Source organism: Mastigoproctus giganteus, chromosome 3 (assembly GCF_048544385.1).
Source record: "Mastigoproctus giganteus isolate SK-2022 chromosome 3, ASM4854438v1, whole genome shotgun sequence".
NCBI lineage: Eukaryota > Metazoa > Arthropoda > Arachnida > Uropygi > Thelyphonidae > Mastigoproctus > Mastigoproctus giganteus.
In genome coordinates this window covers 137,502,617-137,525,405 of record NC_143577.1, presented here as the reverse complement: position 1 = coordinate 137,525,405, position 22,789 = coordinate 137,502,617, and the positions used below count along the sequence as shown (strand labels likewise).

At 39.2% G+C, this 22,789-nt stretch overlaps 1 protein-coding gene across 1 annotated transcript in view; it reads right to left on the bottom strand.

The window, feature by feature from the left end:
• The window catches only part of LOC150088286 (cubilin-like), a 670,594-nt gene that overhangs the window by 568,023 nt on the left and 79,782 nt on the right, over positions 1-22,789 (bottom strand). The window contains exon 4 of the mRNA XM_090370103.1: positions 14,214-14,327. Within this exon, the coding sequence (XP_090226229.1) occupies positions 14,214-14,327 (114 nt within the window). The remainder of the gene's footprint in view (positions 1-14,213; positions 14,328-22,789) is intronic.

Below are 22,789 nucleotides of genomic sequence, written 5' to 3'. Positions count from 1 at the left end.
GTTGTTGCTAACATTATTAGTAGGTCCCACTGTGCAGAAATTTAAAAATGGTCTGAAAAAACTGTAGTCACCTTTAAAAAAGCAAAAACGCTTCTCTTTCCCTTGATGGTAGTTACACCTTTAAGCAAAATCCATATGTCAATACACTGTGTTCACAGCCACATAGAGGATCTTTATCTGAAGATTCTCAATGAATGAAAAATCACTGCTGCTAATTAGATCAAAATTATTGCTCTCTCTTGCTGTCTAACATTCTGCTGTAGAAAATAGTCATCCAAAAAATCCACAAAAGCCTTGCTCAGTGTCTGAGTCACCAACCCACAACTTCCAGTCAAGATCTGAAAAGTTGAAATCCCCTATTATAAGACATTCTGATTTACTGGCCACTATTTCTATGCATAGTTGTTTGTTAAACCCATCACAGTCATTAGGCTTATAATACACTTCTACTGACATTTTTGTTTTCCCAGTACTTATGTCACATCATACTGACTCAACTCTGAAAAGCCTTTTGTGGCAATGGGAAATTGTGGGAGCGAAGTTAAAAAATATGTAATTAATGATATTGAAATTTCGCAAGATTATTTAATGAAAAAACTTTCAAGCCTACAGACTAGTAAGGCTCCTGGAGTTGATGGAATATACCCTATAATCTTGAGAGAGGCGGCAAGCGAGTGCATTGAACCACTGAGGCTGGTTATGCGAGCATCACTAGACTCTGGGGAGATTCCCTTGGATTGGAAAAGTGCAAATGTATCTCCCATACATAAGGGTGGCTCTAAAAGTGAAGTGGGAAATTATCGACCTGTCAGTCTGACGTCAGTAGTAGGGAAAATCATGGAGGCATTAATCAAGGGTGGAATTCAGGATCATTTGGATAGAATTGAAATTCTCAAGGATACTCAGCATGGTTTTGTAAAGGGAAAATCACGTTTAACAAATCTGGTTCGCTATTTCGAAAGGGTCACTCACGAGCTGGATTTAGAGAATAATTTCGACATTGTTTATTTAGATTTCAGCAAAGCTTTTGACTCAGTCCCACATGAGCGGTTGCTTTATAAGCTGGAACAGGTTGGAATCACTGGGAAAATCCTTAGATGGATAGAAGGATGGCTTCAGGGCAGGAGGCAGAGGGTTGTAATAAATGGCTATTCCTCAGATTGGGTTGATGTAAGAAGTGGGGTTCCCCAAGGATCAGTATTAGGACCACTGTTGTTTTTAATTTTCATAAACGACATTGATGAAGGGATAGAGGGCGTGATGTCTAAATTTGCAGATGATGTTAAAATTGGTAGAGTAGTTAATGATCACTGTCAAGCTGAGCTTCTTCAGAGAGACCTAGATAGACTTCAAGAATGGTCAGAAAAATGGCAGCTATACTTTAATCCAAAAACGTGTAAGGTATTACACCTGGGAAACAGTAATCCCAAAATAACTTATTCACTTGGTGGAGTTCAACTAAACCCAGTACTGGAGGAAAGGGACTTGGGTGTTACGATAAGGTCAGACATGAAATTCTCTGAGCATTGTAAACAGGTTGCAAGGAAGGCCCATGGTGTCCTATCGATGATCTATCGAACTTTTGCAAGTAGAGATAGGGCCGTGATAATCCCATTATATAAGGCCTATGTTAGACCACACTTGGAATACTGTGTTCAAGTGTGGAGACCGCACCTAAAGAAAGATATCGAGCTTCTTGAAAGGGTGCAAAGAAGGGTAACTCGCCTGGTGAGATCGGCAAAAGGGCGTCCTTATGAAGAAAGACTTCGAATATGTGGGTTGCAGAGTTTGGAAACTAGACACCTTAGAGGAGATTTGATTGAGGTGTTTAAGGCTCTGAGAGGCATCAGTAAAATGAATGAGGACAAAATTTTCAAGATTATAAATGATGCTAGAACTAGGGGACATAAATTCAAGTTACGCGGGGAAATGTTTAGATTGGACTGCAGGAAGTTTTATTTTAGCCAGCGAGTTATAAATTACTGGAATAATTGCCTTCATGGGTGGTAGAGGCCGACAGTTTGGAGAAATTCAAAGGTCATCTGGATAGTACTTTCGGGTAAGGGAAGCGCATAGGATGATAGGATTAATTTCCTTTTTATTTAATTTTTAATTTCATTTTATTATTTTTATTTATTTATTAATTATTATTATTTATTTATTTAATTTTTGTTTTTATCATTGTTTTGTTCGGATTTTTTTTTTTTTTTTTTTGCTGGTGCAGCATAAGCCATAGGCTTTCTTGCACCATATGGCCGTTACAAATACTAACTCTGCACTGGCTATCCACATCAAATAGATGCACTGCCTTAGATTTAAAATGCTTCCTAAATAATGCATAAACACTCTCCATTCCTGTGCAGTCTGTTCTTTCTGTGACCACTGTACTCCTCATATTGAAATTCTGTTTCCATTACTGTATGAATGAAAGCATGTCTCCAATATCCTTACAATATGTGGCTGAGAGGTGGCAACTGAAGTACATTGATAAATGTAAAGCACGTGTGGGTAGCAGTAACCCCAGAGTAATGTATCAATGTGGGGAATGAAAAGGACCTGGGGTAATTGTGCAGTCAGATATGAGGTTTTATGAGTAGTGCAGATGGTCTGCAAGAGTAGCTCATGGTGTCTTGTCAACGATATACAGGAATTTTTATAGCAGGGATAAGGTGATTATCCCCTTATATAAGGCAATGGTCAGGCCACACCTAGAGTACTGTATAAAGGTCTGGAGGTCTCATTTTAGGAAGGATGTAGGGCTGCTGGAACGAGTACAGAGAAGGGCAACAAGATTAGTGAATGGAATAAAGGGTCGCTCTTACGAAGAAAGGCTTAAGTTTTGCAAATTATAGTGTCTGGAAACTAAGTACCTGCGAGGTAATCTGATTGAGGTGTATAAGGTCTTGAATGGTTTGAGCAAGTTCAATGCTGATGAGATTCTTCCCTTTGCCCAGATTAATTGCCTGAGGGGACATAAATTCAAACTGAGGAAAGGTAGTTGCAGAATAGATGTGCGGAAATTTGTCTTTAGTTTTTTTATGCTCCTAGCATTAGTGTACATGCATCTCTCATTTACTCTTAGTTACCATAACACAGCTTATGTATTTATTTGATGCATGAGGAGGACTCAAAGCAGGCTATGAAATCCTTGACACCCTGTTTTCTAAGTGGCTGAATGTTCCAATAAAAGTAGTGCAAAAATCACTTTCATTAACATCACTTCCTTAATTTTATTATCTATATAATATCGGTGTAGCTACACCACAGATAACTCTTAAGAAACTATGATGGTAGTGTTGGAGGCATAATTTGCTCTGTATCTCATATTGTGCTCTTCCTTCACAACAAGTTTTTTTTTTTTTTTTTTTTATGTAAACCCCAAACATGAGAGATATTAGAACTGATAGTACTTAGTACCATGCTTGGGTTGGAGGTTGAGAAGACGAAATTTGAGAAAAATAAGATATTTGTTGACATTGGACTTGAACTTCTGTAGACTGTAATTTTCAGAAAATACGTATGAAGGAAGGTTGTTCCAGAAAACGCAACTGAATGAATAAACGAGAAAGATGAAAAGTTGGTTATGTGAGTTTGAAGTTGAACAGTAAATGGATGTTGGCTGGTGGTGGCACGTGTTCGGACTGTTTTGAAAGAGAGAGCAGGAATTAAAGAATCCAATTCAGAAGAATAGTGCCCATGGAAGTATTTGTAGAAGAGGCATGCAGCAGAAACAGTACGTCTATGAGACAGCAAGTGGAAAGACGCTGTTAGAAATGAATCATTAATTAACCTAACTACCCTCTTCTGAATGGAATCGAGAAGCCTGAGAGGGGTTTTGGGGGCACCACCCCCAGATGTGGGAACAATATTCCATGGCAGGGCGGATTTGCGATTTATACAGAGTGAGCAGCTGTTTGGAAGAAAAGTAACGCCGAAAGCGAAAGAGAAAACCAAGTTTTTTAGATGCAGAGGAAGCAATATTTGTAATGTGCTTGTGCCAAGAGAGATTAGAAGTCAGGGTAATCCCCAAAAGAGATATACCATTTTGCCTAGAAATTGGAGTGTCACTAAATATAAGCATAGGAGCAGAAGAATCCTTCCTGCAAGATATAAGACAAGACTGAGTTTTAGAAGGGTTGAAATCAACTAAGTTGTCTTTGCCCCACTGGAGAATTACCTGAAGATTGGCATTTAAGGAATTGGTAGCAGATTTTCGAGAAGTTGAAGCTGATTGAGCAGAACAAGTTTCTCAAAATGGAAAGTGGAATGCAATGTGCTATCATCGGCAAAACTATGGATGGGATTTCCAGTCAATGGAAGAAGGTCATTAATATATAAGAGGAAAAGAGTGGGGAAAAGAACTGAACCTTGGGGGACACCGGCATTAGTGGGAAAGTTAGAAGACAGAGAGCCATCTACCATCACCCTCAGTGAGCGATCAGAGAGAAAACTGGATAACCAATTAATAAAAACGGTTGGCAAACCATAAGATGGAAGCTTGTTTAGAAGACCTTTACGCCAAACACGATTGAAAGCCTTTGAGATGTCAAGAGCAACTATTTGTGCTTCACCGAACCTTTCCATTAAATTAGTCCATAAATGGGTAACATAAGCCAGAGCATCACCAGTGGATCAACACCGTCGGAATCCATACTGGCGATCGTTGATCAGATGGAAGGTTTCTAGGTAGTTAAAGAGTTGGCAGTTAATGGATTTCTGCATTACTTTAGAAAGAGTAGAAGTAATTGCAATGGGATGATAACTGGATGGGAGGGATTTGTCACCCTTTTTAGGAACTAGCTGGATATGAGCAAATTTACAAGCAGAAGGAAAAACACCTTTGGAATAAGAAAGTGAAAAAAGGCAGCAAAGAATAGGAGTAAGTTCAGGAGCACAGCTTTTGAGAACAATTGCAGGAATACCATCGGGACCTGTAGCTTTCTTAGCATCAAGATTCGTCAAAATCCTTCTAACATCCTTTTGATGGAAGACCACAGGAGGCATTGAATGGAGTGTGTTGGGAATGGTGGGAGGTGTTTTACCAAGTTCATTAATATATGAGTTGGAAGAAAAATGGGATGCTAGCAGGTCAGCTTTATCCTTGGCTGAAGTGACAACAGAACCATCTGGTTTGGACAGAGGTGGGAGAGATGGACAAAAGTTGCGGCCAATAGCTTTGGCAAGGGACCAGAATGCTCAGCTACCATTAGGGCAAGAAGCAAGTTTTCTACTCTTAGCCTGTTCAAACTCTAGTTTGGACTGATTAATAACTGCTTTACAATTGTTGCAAGCTTTGGTGTAGGCAGAAAATGAAACTGAAGAATTAGAAACAAGCCAATTATGATATACAACATTCTTCTCTTGAACAGCCTTAGCACATTTATTGGAAAACTAAGGTTTAGATAAAGGACGAGATTTTAAAGTAGATTGAGGGATAAAGGATTCCATTCCTGCAAGAATAATTTCACTGACATGATCTGAGCAAACGTTGACATCAGAAGTTTTGAAACAGTAATCCAACCAAGGAAAAGAAGAAAAGAAGTCTCGCAAGTCATCCCATTTTGCATTCTTGTAATGCCAAACAACACAAGGTTGGGAATAGCCATGAGATAAAAGCTCCATTGGAGAAGAGACAATCACGAAGTTGTGATCTGAAGTGCCTAAAGGACCTCTCACTTCGACCGTGTACTTAGAAGGGTTGTTTGTGAGAAAAAGATCAAGCATATTGGCTGTATGATTAGGGTTGTCTGGTATTCTTGTAGGTAAATGAACAATCTGTGCAAGGTCATTAGTAATTGCAAAAGCCTCAGCATCTCGACCAGCTGGGTCGGTGTGACTAGAAAACGGAGCCAGCTGGAGTTTTGAACATTAAAATCACCAAGGAAAATTACCTCACTGTTAGGCAAGTTGGACTGGAGAAAGTCAAGTTGCAAAGAGAGGAAGTCAAAGAGCTCCAAGTGATTAGTGGAGTTGAAAGAACGGTAGAGACAACAGAATAATTTTACACAATAAGGTAGAGAGATTTTAAGCCAGAGAAGATCAAAGAGAGTAGATTCCAAATTGCCAAGTCTCTGACAGGGAATGTCAGAACGGACATATGTACAAGTACCACCTTTGAGGGGAAAGGAATTATACAGCGAATAATTTGTGCATCTGAGATGAGCAGTAGTTGAGTCAACCGATAACTGAGATTCTGTCAGAAAAGGTACATGGGGTTTGGCAGACTGCAAATGTAAATGGACATCGTTAAGATTAGAATTGAGACCACGTCTATTTGTGAAATGAATTAGGAAGTATTTGGGAGGTTTAGATCTTTTCACAGATATGCTTGTTCTATTAGTTTGACAAGTCATGGTGTATTCAGTAGTAAGAAAAAGTGGGTGGGACATGCTGTATGAAGTAATGAAATTTTTGGATATGGCGTACACATGGTAAGAATATACCCAGATCCTTGACATAACATGGCCTCGACAATGCTCCCCGCATACACACTACTCGGACTCCCTCCAGTCACTATCTGGCAGAGTAGGGGTAGCTAGATTATACACTAGCTGATCCGGAAGCCTCCCAGTTACCAATAGGTTCGGTGTACTAACTAGCGGCCGGCCTGCGAACACCGTTTTAGAGCTGTACCCTCGAAATGTAAGGAATATTGGATCTCGCCACAATGTTCATCGTAACCTCAAAAGTCATCAGTCATACTGCATAGGGAAGGGTTGACTGGAACTTAACTCTAGAGACTAAACATGGGTTCCACCACTTCAAGCCTCCAATAAACAAAGTAGTGGTATTGCACAGCTTGATGAGAGTCATCTACCACCTAATACTGCCTGGTAACACAGAGGTAACACAGAGTACTGCCTGGTAACACACACTTTCCAATAAAAGTAGTGCAAAAATCACTTTCATTAACATCACTTCCTTAATATTATTATCTATATAATATCAGTATAGATACACCATAGATAACTCTTAAGAAATTAAGTTATCTTAAGATAACTCTACGATGGTAGTGTGGGAGGCATAATTTGCTCTGTATCTCATATTGTGCTCTTCCTTCACAACAAGTTGCTATAGTATTGCACTACCTCGAATAAATAACACTTCACTGATAGAGAAGACTATTGTTAATTATTCTCAGTGAGTACCACCACCCAGATGGCACCATTTCAAAGCTATTGGCCTATCATCAGTGGGTGGGCAGGTACCCTGTTACTGCAGACATGACAACCCAGTTGTCATGTCTGCAATTCCAGGATAATCATTGTGTGATTATCTACACAATTGGGTTGTCATGTCTGCAATACCAGGGTACCTGCCCACCCACTGATGATAAGGCCAACAGCCTTGAAACGGTGCCGACTGGGTGGTGGTACTCACTGAAAATAAGTAACAATAGTCTTCTCTATCAGTGAAGCATTACTTATTCGAGGTAGTGCAATACTATGGCAACTCATTGTGGATTTGTTTTTTTGTTTTAGTAAGTTGTTGGTGCATCGGCTTCTGTGGCCATAATGCACCTCCCAAGGTTTTTGCAGTACTGTGATCCAAGCCTGAGGCGGGATTCGAACCCGCGACCTTTGGGTTGCCAGGCAGGAACTTTACCCACCCGGCTAGTCCGGTTGTCACTCGTTGTGGAAGAGCACGATATGAGATACAGAGCAAATGATGCCTTTCACACTACCATCGTAGTTTCTTAAGAGTTATCTATGGTGTATCTACACCGATATTATATAGATATTAAACTCTTATTCTTAACGTATTATGCCTTGTGGATTTAGTTATTTTTAAATATTAATATTATTATTAAATTATACTCATTTATTGTAATCACAATATGAAAATACGTCACACTTAAGAGTCAGTATAGCACTACCGCCCAACAAAAAATAATTATAATAAATAATCATTGAGAAATATTCAAAATGTCTACACTTAAATGCTTCGGGTTTTGTCTTAACCCAGAGTCAATAGCTCCCCGCCCCCGATCAATGATTAAGGTGGTGTGGACAAAAAAAGGTATCCCACACGTCAAAAATGGCTTCAATGTTATAAATTTCCGTTTGTGTAGACTAGGTACCTGCAAGGAAATCTGATCAACGATTAAGGCTTTGAATGACTTGAGCAAACTCGACGATGATGGAATTCTTTCTCTTCCTAAGATCATGCACATGATGAAACATTAATTCAAATTGAGGAAGGATGATCTCAGAACAGATGTGCAGAATTTTGCCTTCAGCCAATTGGGAGATTGATTACTGGAGCAACCTACCATCTGTTGTTGTTGAAGTGGAAAGATTGAATAAATGCAAGGATGAATTAAACAAACTATTTAAGAGGATGGATTGGCAATTTTTTTTTTTTTTTTTTTTTAGTCTGCTGCTGTATAAACTTGCTTTCTTGAATCATTTGCAACTACTAATACACATATTTTAACACAAAAGTACTGCAAGATAAACGATGGATATATGGGGATGTTTCAATTAAAAGGAACAGGGTTCTCTCTTGTTTATTTTTAGGTTTCAAATGCTTCACAAGTGGACCCTTTTTCATATTAGCATTTGTGGCAATTACTGATGCAAGAAAGCAAGCTTATAGAACATAAGCCAAAAAAAAAAAAAAAAAAAATCCTTCCATTTCACCTATGCTTTCCCTCCAATGGTTGATCTACTTAGTTCTATCTTGAATTTATTTATGCTATCAATTTCCACAACAACAGATGGAAGTTTATTCCTATAATCAAACATCTGCTAGCAAAGTGCAGTCAGTCTGTGATAGCCAAATCTTCTGCTTGCACCTTCACATTGGCTGTTAGTAACAAAAGGTATAACTCCCATGTGCAAGTCCTGAAATATAGCACCTGAAATAAAGCATACTGGAGGTGATAACCCAAGTACAAACCAAAATAAGCAGGAGTTGAAGTGCAGCACCTATACCACATGGAAGAATGCAACCATTCTGTGTTACCAGGCAATACTAGGTGGTAGATAATTCATCAATCGTTGCAATATCATCACTTTGCTTATTCGAGGCGTGAAGTGGTGGAACCCATCATTAGTCTCCAGATCAAAGCTACACCCACCCATCTCTTCCATTATGCAGTATGATTGATGTCTTTTGAGTTATAATGGACATCCAAGCAAGTCCAATGTTCCTTACTATTTGAGGCTACAGCTCTAAAACGGTGTTTGCAGGCAGGCTGCTAGATACACCACCGGACCAAACTATTGGTAACTCTCTAGCCACCTTCTGGATCAACTGGTGTATAATCTCGCTGCTTCTAATGTGCAAGTTGGTGACTGGAGGGAGTCCAAGTAGTATGTGTGTGTGTGTGCGGGGGCATTATCAAGGCCATGTTATGTCAAGGAGCTGAGTATATTCTTGCTTTGTGTGCACCATATCCAAGAAAAACGTTAATTCATACTGCATATCTCACCTCACTTTTTCTTACTGCTGAATACATCATGAATTATTAAACCAATAAAACAAACTTACCTGCAAAAAAATCTAAACCCTCCAAAAACATTCTCGTTCATTTCACAAATATATGTGGTCTTAGTTCCAAACTGAATTATTTCCATTTCCACTTAGAGGCTGCCAAACCTGATGTACTTTTTTATGACTGAATCCCAATTATCAGTTAATTCAACTACTGCTCATCTCAGTTGTTCAATTTATTTGCTCTATGATTCCTTTCACTTTAAAGGTGGTACTTGTGCATATGTCAGCTCTGATATTCCCTGCTAGAGACTTAGGCTTGAAGTTTGGAATCTCCTCTGTTCAATTTTCTGTAGCTCTCTCTACCATATTTGGTTAAATTCAACTGTTTCCTCTATCATTCTCTCAACTGTAATAATCACTTGAAACTCTTTGATTTCCACACTTTGAAATTTGAATTTTTCCAGTCCAACTTTCCTAACAGTGAGGTAATTTTCCTTGGTGATTTTAACAGTCAAGATGCTGAGGCTTTTGCAATTACTTTTGGGAGATTGATTACTGGAACAACCTACCATCTGTTGTTGTTGAAGTAGGCACCTCCGTAGCCAGGTGGGCAGGAGCGGCAGTGCATAGCACACGCTTCTTGATTAGACCGGGGTTCGAGCCCGTGACCACCAAATATGGAGAATGCGGAAAGGTCAGGGAATGACCACCGCATATCCCGGAGCAATATGGCCTTAGTTGCTAATGCTCCAAAAAAAACAACAACATTGTTGAAGTGGAAAGATTGAATAAATACACGGATGAATTAGACAAACTATTTTAGAGGATGGATTGGCAATTTTTTTTTTTAGTCTGCTGCTGTATAAACTTGCTTTCTTAAATTGATAGATCATTTACATACCAGAATACCAGATAATCCTAACCACACAGCCAACATGCCTGATCTTTTTCTCACAAACAACCATTCTAAGTACATGGTCGAGGTGAGTGGTTCTCCACGTACCTCAGATTACAACTTGGTGATGGTCTCTTCTCCAATGGAGCCTTTCTCTCATGACCATTCTCAACCTTGTGTTGCATGGCATTACAAGAATGATGATCTACGAGATCTGTTTTCTTTTTTTCCTTGGTCAGATTACTGTTTCAAATCATCTGATGTCAATGTACTCAGATCGTGTCAATGAAATTATTTTGGTATGGATGAAATCCTTTATTCCAATTATCAGTTGTTCAATTTATTTGCTCTATGATTCCTTTCACTTTAAAGGTGGTACTTGTGCATATGTCAGCTCTGATATTCCCTGCTAGAGACTTAGGCTTGAAGTTTGGAATCTCCTCTGTTCAATTTTCTGTAGCTCTCTCTACCATATTTGGTTAAATTCAACTGTTTCCTCTATCATTCTCTCCACTGTAATAATCACTTGAAACTCTTTGATTTCCACACTTTGAAATTTGAATTTTTCCAGTCCAACTTTCCTAACAGTGAGGTAATTTTCCTTGGTGATTTTAACAGTCAAGATGCTGAGGCTTTTGCAATTACTTTTGGGAGATTGATTACTGGAACAACCTACCATCTGTTGTTGTTGAAGTAGGCACCTCCGTAGCCAGGTGGGCAGGAGCGGCAGTGCATAGCACACGCTTCTTGATTAGACCGGGGTTCGAGCCCGTGACCACCAAATATGGAGAATGCGGAAAGGTCAGGGAATGACCACCGCATATCCCGGAGCAATATGGCCTTAGTTGCTAATGCTCCAAAAAAAACAACAACATTGTTGAAGTGGAAAGATTAAATAAATACACGGATGAATTAGACAAACTATTTTAGAGGATGGATTGGCAATTTTTTTTTTTAGTCTGCTGCTGTATAAACTTGCTTTCTTAAATTGATAGATCATTTACATACCAGAATACCAGATAATCCTAACCACACAGCCAACATGCCTGATCTTTTTCTCACAAACAACCATTCTAAGTACATGGTCGAGGTGAGTGGTTCTCCACGTACCTCAGATTACAACTTGGTGATGGTCTCTTCTCCAATGGAGCCTTTCTCTCATGACCATTCTCAACCTTGTGTTGCACGGCATTACAAGAATGATGATCTACGAGATCTGTTTTCTTTTTTTCCTTGGTCAGATTACTGTTTCAAATCATCTGATGTCAATGTACTCAGATCGTGTCAATGAAATTATTTTGGTATGGATGAAATCCTTTATTCCACACTCCACCTTAAAATCTCATCCTTTATATAAAACTGGGTTTTCAAATTAATTAGCTAAGGCTGTTCAAGATTGGCTGTTGCAATAAACAACATTCTTGTTCTTATCTCAATTGGCTTGTATCCAAATCTCCAGCTTAATTTTCTGCATACACCAAAGATTGCAACAATTGTAAAGCAGTTATTGAGCATACTAAACTAGATATTGTACCAGTTAAGGGTAACAAACTTGCATCTTGCCCAAATGGTAATCGAGCATTCTAGTTTCTTGCAAAAAGCTCTTGTCCGCAACTTTTGTCCATCTCAGTTCCCACCCCTGTCAAAACCAGATGGTTCTATTGCCACTTCAGCCAAAGATAAAGCTGACTTGCTAGCAACCTACTTTTCGTCTAACTCAATATTTATGAACTTAGTAAACCACCTCCTATCATTACTAGTACATTCCACGCAATGCCTCCTGTTCCAAAAAGATGTTAGAAAGATTTTTAACAATCTTGATAATAAGACAGCTCTAGGTCCTGATTGTATTTGTCCGCTTGTTCTCAAAAACCTGTGCTCCTGAACTTACTCCTGTGTTGCCTTTTCTCACTTTCTTATTCCAAAGGTGTTTTCCCTTCTGCTTGCAAATTTGCTCATATACAATCAGTTCTTAAAAAGGGCGACAAATCCCTCACATCCAATTATCATCCCATTGCACTTACTTCTACTCTTTCTAAAGTAATGGAGACATCAATTAATGGCTAACTCTTAAACAATCTAGAAACCTTCCATTTGATCAATGATCGTCAGTATGGCTTCAATCAGTGTTGATCCACTAGAAATATTCTGGCTTATGTTACCCATCTATAGATAAAGTCAATGGAAACGTTTGGTGAAACCAAAGCAGTTGCTCTTGACATTTCAGAGGATTTTTATCATGTGTCACAAAAAGGTCTTCTAAATAAGATTCCATCTTGTGCTTTGCCAACTGTTTTTTCTAAGTCCGTATCCAGTTTTCTCTCTCTGAGCACTCACTGTGAGTGATGACAGATGGCTCTCTGTCTACTAACATCTAAACTAATTACTATTAGTAAAGGTACATGATGCAAGAAAGCAAGCATATAGAGCATCAGCCAAAAAAAAAAAAAAAAAAAACCTTTCTCATTTCACCCATCCACTTGATCCAAATGTTTGTCTAGTTCTGACTTGAATCTATTTAAGCTATCGACTTCTACAATGACAGATGGAAGTTTGTTCCAGCAATCAACCACTCGCTGGCTAAAGGCAAACTTCCACACAACGCTGTCTTTCCTCAATTTGAATTTATGCCCTCTCAGGTGATTATTTTGAGCAAGAGGAAGAATCCGATCAGCATTGAGCATGCTCAAACCATTCACGGCTTTATACACCTCAATCAGATCACCTCTCAGGTGCCTAGTCTCCAGAGACTGTAATTTGCAAAACTTAAAAACGATCCTTTTTTCCATTCACTAATCTTGTTGTCCTTCTCTGTACTCATTCCAGCAACTTTACATTCTTCTTAAAATGAAGCCTCCAAACCTGTATACAGTACTCAAGGTGCAGCCTGACCATTCCCTTATACAAGGAGATAACACCTCCTTAATCCTGCTAGAAAAAGTTTTGTATATCATTGACAAGACACAATGAGCTACTCTTACAGACCGTCTGCACTGTCAGAAAACTTCATATCTGCCAGCACAGTTACCCCCCCCCCCCCAGTCCTTTTCATTCTCTACCACTGTCAGTGTAGTGCCACATAGTTGATATGTTACTCAGGGGTTACTGCTTCCCTTATGCAGTACTTTACATTTGTGCAATGGTTTCTTCATTTCTCGAAACAAGAGGTCTGACTGTGCTAGGTCAGAGAATAGGGTGGGTGCTGCATTAGTTCAAAGCTGCACTGGGCAACAAAGTTGGTGGTGGCAATGGCTTCTGCAAAGGCACCAGCAATCTTGGAATCCATCATGCGGAGACCTTAGACATGTGCAGATGGTCATGTAAAATGCTGTGAGCAGACCCATAACTAATTCCCACTGCATTTGTGATAAAATGAATTGTCACACGTCTGTCACTCAGTACCAGTTGCTCAACCTTTGCAACCATCTCACTGTCTGTGGATGTTGATGACCTTCATTCTCTTGGCTCATCAAAAACACTTCTCTGCCTGTAATGGAACTCCCATTTCCACTTCTTTACAGTGTCATAGGATGGACAATTCTGTCCATACTCAGCTTTCATTTCTTTGTCAATTTTCTGAGCTTTCTTGTCCTGCAAATGCAGGTACTTGATCACTGCTCGATACTCCACTTTGTCAACCATAGCATCCTTCCTCAGATTCCGGGCTCCATCTCTGGTGTGCGATCACCTACGGGAATGAAATTTCACATGTTAGTTATTGAATATGTAGAAAACTTATATTAAAAACTGCAGCTTTCTACTAACATTTTATCTAGGTCAGGATACAAACCTTTTGATACCCCCCTCCTCCCGGTATGTCCTTCCATCAAAACATTTTTCAGTAAAAATAATGTGATAAAAATTAAAGAAAACAAACCTGTGTTACAAGGAGAGTAACATTTTGCTCCAGCTGGTTCACTTGAGTCCCTGTATCAGAAAATGCTGAAGTCCACTGTGCATTCAATTCTTCATTTCTTTGGACAAAAGTTCTCTACACAATAACAAAAATAAAATAAATGGGATTTTGACTCTAAAAAAATATTAAATAACAGTTTTAGTTTCATAAAAGTTAAAGTTGCACAGTGTGCAGTAATATGTATAATTCCTGCATAACATTATTATTATTGCATTCATGTTACTTCAGTGTAGTATTCTCACTTAAATTGAATTTGAAAGAGAAAATCATGCCTCAGAACACAGCAGCAAGGCAAAGGGCTCAAAATTGTGGGAGTACTGTAGCTGGGGGAAACTGGGGACAGGTAACATCCAAATCAGGGATTCATAAAATGTACTACTTGTTTGATGTTTGTGGAACTATCTTGAAAGAGCCAAAGAGAATGGTTTAGTGAATGTTTGATGTAGAGTAAGAATATATTATGTATCAACTTGGCATTCTGATGATTCTGATGGGTGTTTCTGAGAGTGTGAATAGTATTAGCAAAGGCACATGATGCAAGAAAGCAAGCAAGCTTATATAGCATCAGCCAAAAAAAAAAAAAAAAAAAACCTTCTACTTTCACCCATCCATTCCCAACAAATGTTTGTCTAGTTCGGCCTTGAATCTATTTAAGCTATTAACTTCTACGACAGATGGAAGTTTGTTCCAGCAATCAATTACACACTGACTAAAGGCAAACTTCCACACTCCAAATCTATCCTACAACTGTCTTTCCTCAATTTGAATTTATGCCCGCTCACATGATTATTCTGAGCAATAGGAAGAATCCCATCAGTATTGAACATGTTCGAACCATTCAAGGCTTTATACACCTCAATCAGATCACCTCAAGGGTGCCTAGTCTCCAGAAACTGTAATTTGCAAAACTTAAGCCTTTCTTTGTAAGAGTAACCCTTTGTTCCATTCATTAATCTTGTTGACCTTCTATGCACTTGCTCCAGCAGCTCTACATCCTTCTTAAAATGAGACCTCCACAGACCTGTATACAGTACTCAAGGCATTGCCTTATACAAGGGGATAATCACCTCCTTATCCTTGCTAGAAAAATTCCTATCTATTATTGACAAGACACCATGAGCTACTCTTGCCGACCATCCGCACTGCTCAGAAAACTTCATATCTGCCTGCACAATTACCGCAAGGTCCTTTTCAATCTCTACCACTGTCAGTTTAGTACCACAGAGTTGATTACGTTACTCTGGGGTTACTGCTTCCCATATGCAGCACTTTACATTCGTCAATGTTAAACTTCAGTTGCCACCTCTCAGCCCATCTGCTCAACTTTTTTAGATCCTATTGCAGCAGCATACTCTCATTAGTGTCATTGGTCTTGTCTGACCAATTTGATTGGATACTATGATGTAGTCACAAAAGAACTGGATGCAGGGAATAACTTTGATATTATATATTTGGATCTTAGAAAGGCTTTTGATACTGTTGCGCATGGAAGACTGCTGCACAAATTGGAGCAGTGTGGCATTGGAGGCAAATTGCTGCTATGGATAAAGGGATAGTTGAGTGGCAGAAGACAAAGAGTTGTAATCAATGGACACTGCTCAATGTGGACTAATGTTATTAGTGGAGTTCCTCAGGGTTCAGTGTTGGGTCCATTGTTGTTTTCTGTATTTATAAATGATATAGATGATCGTATATCGGGCTTAATGTCCAAGTTTGCAGACGATACAAAGGTTGGCAGGGTTGTTAAGAACACTACTGATGCTATGCTGCTGCAACAGGATCTGGAAAGGTTGAGCAGATGGGCTGAGAGGTGGCAAAAGAAGTTTAACATTGACAAATGTAAAGTACTACATATGGGAAACAGTAACCCCAGATCAACGTATCAACTCTGTGGTACTACGCTGACAGTGGTTGAGAATGAAAAGGCCCTGGGGGTAATTGTGCAGGCAGATATGAAGTTCTCTGAGCAGTGCAGACGAGCTGCTAGAGTAGCTCATGGTGTCTTGTCAATGATATACAGGAATTTTTCTAGAAGGAATAGGGATGTGATTATTCCCTTGTATAAGGCATTGGTCAGGCCACACCTTGAGTACTGTATACAGGTCTGGAGACCTCATTTCAAGAAGGATGTAGAGCTGCTGGAACGAGTACAGAGAAGGGCAACAAGATTAGTGAATGGAACAAAGGGTGCTCTTAGGAAGAAAGGCTTAAGTTTTGCAAATTACAGAGTCTGGAGACTAGGCATCGGCGAGGTGTATAAGGCTTTGAATGGCTTGAGCATGCTCAATGCCGATGGGATTCTTCCTCTTGCTCAGAATAATCACCTGAGAGGGCATAAATTCAAATTGAGGAAGGACAAATGTCGGATAGATGTGCGGAAATTTGCCTTTAGCCAGCGGGCAGTTGGTTTGTGGAATAGACTTCCATCACTTGTTGTTGAAGTTGATAGCCTAAACAAATTTAAGGCTCAGCTGGACAGGTATTTCGAACGAACGGAGGGGTGAAATGGGAGTAGTGGTTGTGCTTTTTTTTTTTTTTTTTTTGGCTGATGCTGAATAAGCTTGCTTTCTTGCATCATATGCCTCTACTAATGCTAATGCTAACAGCCCTGGCAACCTTCGTATCATCTGCAAACTTGGACATTAAGCCTGATATACCATCATCAATATCATTAATATATACAGAAAACAAAAATGGACCCAGCACTGAACCCTGAGGAAATCCACTAATAACATTAGTCCACGAAGAGCAGTGTCTATTTATTACCACTCTGTCTTCTCCCACTCAACCATCCCTTTATCCATAGCAGCAATTTGCCTCCAATGCGACACTGCTCCAATTTGTGCAACAGTATCACAAGCCTTTCTAAGATACAAATATATGACATAAAATTATTCTTTGCATCCATTTCCTTTGTGACCACATCATAGTTTCCAATCAAGTTGGTCAGAAAAGACTTCCGTTAACAAAACCATGCTGTGTCTGAGCTAATACTGAAGTCCTGTCTAGATGATCCTGCAGTGCTTCTTTAACCAATGCCTCCATTAATTTCCCTTGAATAGAAGTTAAACTAACAAGTCTCTAAGGGTTTGCTAACTTCCTTTGCTGCCTCCTTTAATATAACTGGATAGATACCATCCACCCCATGTGTCTTTCTTATGTTAATCTTCAACTATTTCTCCTCCACTTTATTGGCCTGATGTAGTCAAGTGGTCAGAGAAAGAGTGCATTGCCGCATTCCTTGTGTGGACCAGGGTTCAAGCCCGTAACTACTAAATATGAGAAATATTTGTATTGATGATTTATTGTAAACTCTAGTGATGTGGTTGTTGTGCTGGAGTATAAACAGAATTTTTTTTTTTTTTTTTAACTCCTCATGTGTAAATGTAGATGCAAAATACTCATTCAGTTTGTTAGCTACCTGAGCAGGATCATCAAAAGTTGAACCATCAATATCCGGTGAACCAATCTGATTCATCCCCTTCCTTCTAGAGTTTACATAATTAAAGAACCTTTTGCTGTTTTTCTTTGCATTCTTCGCCAAAGATTTCTCGTAATCTGCCTAACCTCCTTTGTGACTTAGTTACAGACCAACTTATATCTATCATAGGCTTCTGTGTCATCCATTAATTTATATGTATCCCATGCATTTTTCTTCTCTGCCACATGTCTCATTAGTTCATCTGACATCCATTTAGGCCTAAACCTTGAACAATATTTCTTAGTTGGTATGAAAAGCCTAGTAGCTTCCAAGATTAATTCTTTGAATGCTTCCCGTTTTGAATTTGCTGTTGGTAACATCATCAGTTGGTCCCACTGTATAGAATTTAAATACTGTCTCAGACCATCGTAGTCGCCTTTGCAAAAGCAATAACCCTTCCCTTTACCCCTGATGGTAGTTACCTCTTTGAGTAAATCCCACTTCAGCACACTGTGATCACTCCCACCTAGTGGTTCCTTTATCTACAGATTCTTAATGCATGAAGAATCACTACTGATAATCAGATCAAACATGCTGCTGTAGAAAACAATCATCCAATAAATCCACAATAGCTTTGCTAGTGTGTGAATGACCAACCCACAATTTCCTGTCAATATCTGGGAAATTAAAACCCCCATTATAAGACTCTCTGATTTACTGGCCTACTCTATTTCCCTGTACAGTTATTTATTATACTCATCATAGTCATTAGGCCTATAACACACTCCTACTCTCAATTTTGATTTCCCAATGCTTATGTCACAACAAACTGACTCGATACTGCACTGTCCTGCCATGTTGACTGGTGTACTTCCTTCAATTTTATGTGTTTCTTAACTAATATTATAACCCCTCCTCCCCTCCTATCCTGTCTATTCTTCCGTTACACATTGTACTCCCATTTCTGCATTCCTTATATCTGTGTGTGTCACCATGTCTCTGATATCCAAACAATATCTATCTTTGATGTTTTGACCAACACCTCAAATTCATCAAATTTACTTACCAAACTCCTAGCACTGTTGTACACCCAAGTATACATGCACCTGTTCCTATTCTTAGCTACCCTAACATAACCCATGTGTTTACCTGTACCACAACGACTCCCAGCAGTCTCTGAAATCTCCTTCAGATTGTTTTTCAGGCTGCTGCTCATTCCAATAGAATCACTTTCACCTCTGTCAGTGGTTACGATTAATCTATTAGTCCATGTATCCCCCCCCCAAAGATAGCAGATTTCTAACCCACCTAATGCTACCTCAATAGCATCAGCAAATATTCTTGCACCCTTTTTATTTAAGTATATCCCATCCCTGTAGAAACAGTCTCTCCTGTTAACAAGCACAGATCATGCTGAGCAAAATGCTACCCCTTGAGCCTTGCACAATCTCTCCAGGGCCAAATTGATCGACAAGACTCATCATATACTCCCTCCTATCATGTCTGTGCAGAATTGAAGACACTTTGAAATTCAACCCTAACTGGCAGCTTTTTTTCAACAGTGACCTGTACTTTTTAAATAATTCTGCCAGTCTTGTACTCTTAATATCATTAGTGCCAACGTGTACAACAATATCAACTTTTGTGCCCTTAAAAGATGATATCTGCTCTACAACAGATATCATCTGTTGTGGTGGATGGCTGAAGATTGTGGAGTGCTGTGGCTCGGGGGAAATTAGGGATGGGTGACATCCAAATCAGGCCTCATGAAATGTACTACTTGTTTGATTTTTGCGGAACTATCTTGAAAGGGACAAGATACAGCCAAACAGGATGGCTTAGTGAATGTTTGATGTAGAGAGTAAGAGGATATTAGGTGTCAACTCGGCATTCTGTTGGGTATTTCTGAGAGCGTGAATAGCAGACGGATGCCCTCAAAGAAATTAAAATGGGCCCATCAAATTCTCAGCTTACCAACTCAACACCAAAGTTTGCATTTGCACATCAGGCAACATAGTGGCAATCCCCAAGGCAGAATGCACTGGTTGTACATGTTAACACTAATGATATTAAAAGTAGGAGATCTATGGCTTACTTATAAAACAGGACAATGATAAGAAATAGTCACGAATTAGGGTTAAATTTGAAAGTATCTGCAAATTCTGCCTTGATATGATAGGAGGAATCCATGATGAGAGATTTGTCAATCGATTGAGCCTTCAGAGATTGCACAAAGTTCATGGGGTAAAATTTTTCTCAGCATGGTCAGCATACTTGTTAACAGAAAAGATTGCTTCTACAAGGATAGGATACACTTCAAAAAAGAAAAGGTGCAAGAATATTTACTGACGATATCAAAGCAATGTAAGGCAAGTTAGAAAACTGCTACCTTGGGGGGGGGATACACAGACTATTAGATTAACAACAGCCACAGGCAGAGGTGATTCTTGCACTGCATCTATTGAAACGTGCAGAAACTATTAGATTAACAACAGCCACAGGCAGGGGTGATTCTTGCATTGCATCTATTGAAACATGCAGAAGCCTGAAATCAATGCCTGCTGAGGGTAATCATGGAAAAGAAAATACATTAGCTGTGTAAGGGTAATTAAGTGTAGAAGCAGGTGCATGTATACTTGCATGTACACCAATGCTAAGAGCAGAGTAAATAAAAATTTCATGAATTTGAAATGCAGATCAAATCATCAAATACAGAAATTGTCAGGATATCAGCAAAATGGTGTCACTCAGTTATAAGGGATACTTCATCATGGAAGTTTCAAGAGTACGGTAGATGCCTCAAAGGAATTAAAATGGGGGCCCATCAAGCTCTCAGATGCAGAACTCATTGTCAGAGCTCCTTCTTGTGCATCAGGCAACACAGCGGCAATCTTCAAGGCAGAATGTGCTGGTCCCACAGGAGCTGAGTTATTGTTCGTAACTCAATTAACAGGGATACAAGTAATATATTGTGCAAAGAGGATAGGTGGAATAGAACCAGGATATGTCTGCCAATGGCAAACATTGAGGACGTTGTAGGGTAGATACCATCTTTTAAGGGTACAAAAGGTGAAGTACATGTTGGCACTAATGGCATTAAGAGGAGATCTGCAAATTTACTTAACAAGTACAGGTCAATGTTGAAAAAAAATCGCAGATTAGGATTAAATTTGAAAATGTCTGCAATTCTGCCCAGACACGATAGGAGTGAGTATATGATGAGAGCCCTGTCAATCAATTCATAGAGATTGTGAAAGACTCGTGAAGTAGTTTTCTCAGTGTAGCATGTGCTTGCTAACAGGAGACACTGTTTTTACAGGAACACACTTAAAAAGAAAGAGTGCAAGCATATTAGCTGATGCTGTTGAGGCAGTGTTAGTTGGGTCGGAAAACTGTTAATTTTGAGGAATTCACAGATTAAGAGATTCTACCTGCAGAGTAGCTGCAGGTAGAACTGGAAAGCAGGTTGCTGGGAATTTCAAGAACTGCTGGGCATCATTATGGAACAAATGAATACATGGGTTGTGTTAGGGTAACTAAGAGTAAGAACAGGTGCAGGCATACCTGCATATACAATGCTTGAATTATAGTAACTAAACTTGGGGAATTTGTGTGGTCAAGAGATCAAAGGTGGATATTCTTTGGATATCAGAGATGTGATGTCACACAGATATAAGCAGTGCAGAATTGGAATTTGGGGAGTACAATGTGTACAGGGAGGAAGGGTTATGCTGTTAGTTAAGAAACACATCATCATGAGCATCCATTTTCAATTCACTGCAGGATGAAGGCCTCTCCAGCAAATTTCCAGTTTCTTCTGTTTGGATGGCCATCCATTTACTACCCACGAACTTGTGAATTAGAGAGTAAGAGGATATTAGGTATAACTAATTTGTGGGTAGTTACCCATGAACTCGTGAATTAGAGAGTAAGAGGATATTAAGTATCAACTCGGCATTCTGAGAGCATAAATAGCAGATGGATGCCCTCAAAGAAATTAAAATGGGCCCATCAAACTCTCAGCTTACCACCTCAACATCAAAACTTGCATTTGCACATCAGGCAACATAGCGGCAACCCCCAAGGCAGAATGCACTGGCTGAACAGATTAACACTAATCACACAAATATAAGAAATGCAGAATTGGAATTTGGGGAGTACAATGTGTACAGAAAGGAAAGATAGGGTAGGAAGGGAGGAGGGGTTATACTGTTAGTTAAGAAACACATCATCATCGGCATCCATTTTTCAATCCACTGCAGGATAAAGGCGGCCTCTCCAGCAACTTTCCAGAGTCTTCTGTTTTGTGCAATGGCCACCCATTTACTACCCGCGAACTCGTTAATTTCATCACACATATATAATAAATGCAGAATTGGAATTCTGCATTCCTTATATCTGGAATTCTTGATTAATTGAAATTCTATATTCTTTAATGCTGATTTCATTCCTTAAGAAATTCCCACCAAAATATTGATAACAAAGGCTATCTGAATATTAGCTGAAGCCTCGGGAAGGAGGGGTTTTGCTATTAGTTAAGAAACACATAAAATCTAAGGCAGTGCATCCAGTTGATATAGTACTGTTGAGTCAGTTTGTTTGTTTGTTTAGGAATTTATTAGGCACATCGGCAACTCAGTCAGTTTTGTGTGACTAAAGCACTGGGAAAGCAAAAATGAGAGTTGAATGTGTTATAGGCCTAATTACTCTGATGAGTACAACAAACAACTGTAGAGAGAAACAGAGTGGGTGGAAAAATCAGTATGTCATATATTATAATGGGTGATTTTAACTTCCCATATAATAACTGGAACTTGTGTGTTGGTCATCGCACACTAGAAGAATTCTTGGATTTATTGGATGATTGTTTCCTACAGCAGCATGTTGGAGAGGCAACCAGTAGCAGTGATCATAGTGTACTGAAGTGGGATTTACTTAAAGTTGAAATTACCATCATGGTTAAAGGGAAGGGTTTGTGCTTTCATAAAGGTGACTGCTATGGTTTCAGACAGTTTTTAAATTCTATACGGTGGAAGCAACTGATGATATTACCAACAGCGATTCTAAATGGGAAGCATTCAAGTATCTTGAAAGCTACTAAGCATTTCATACCAAC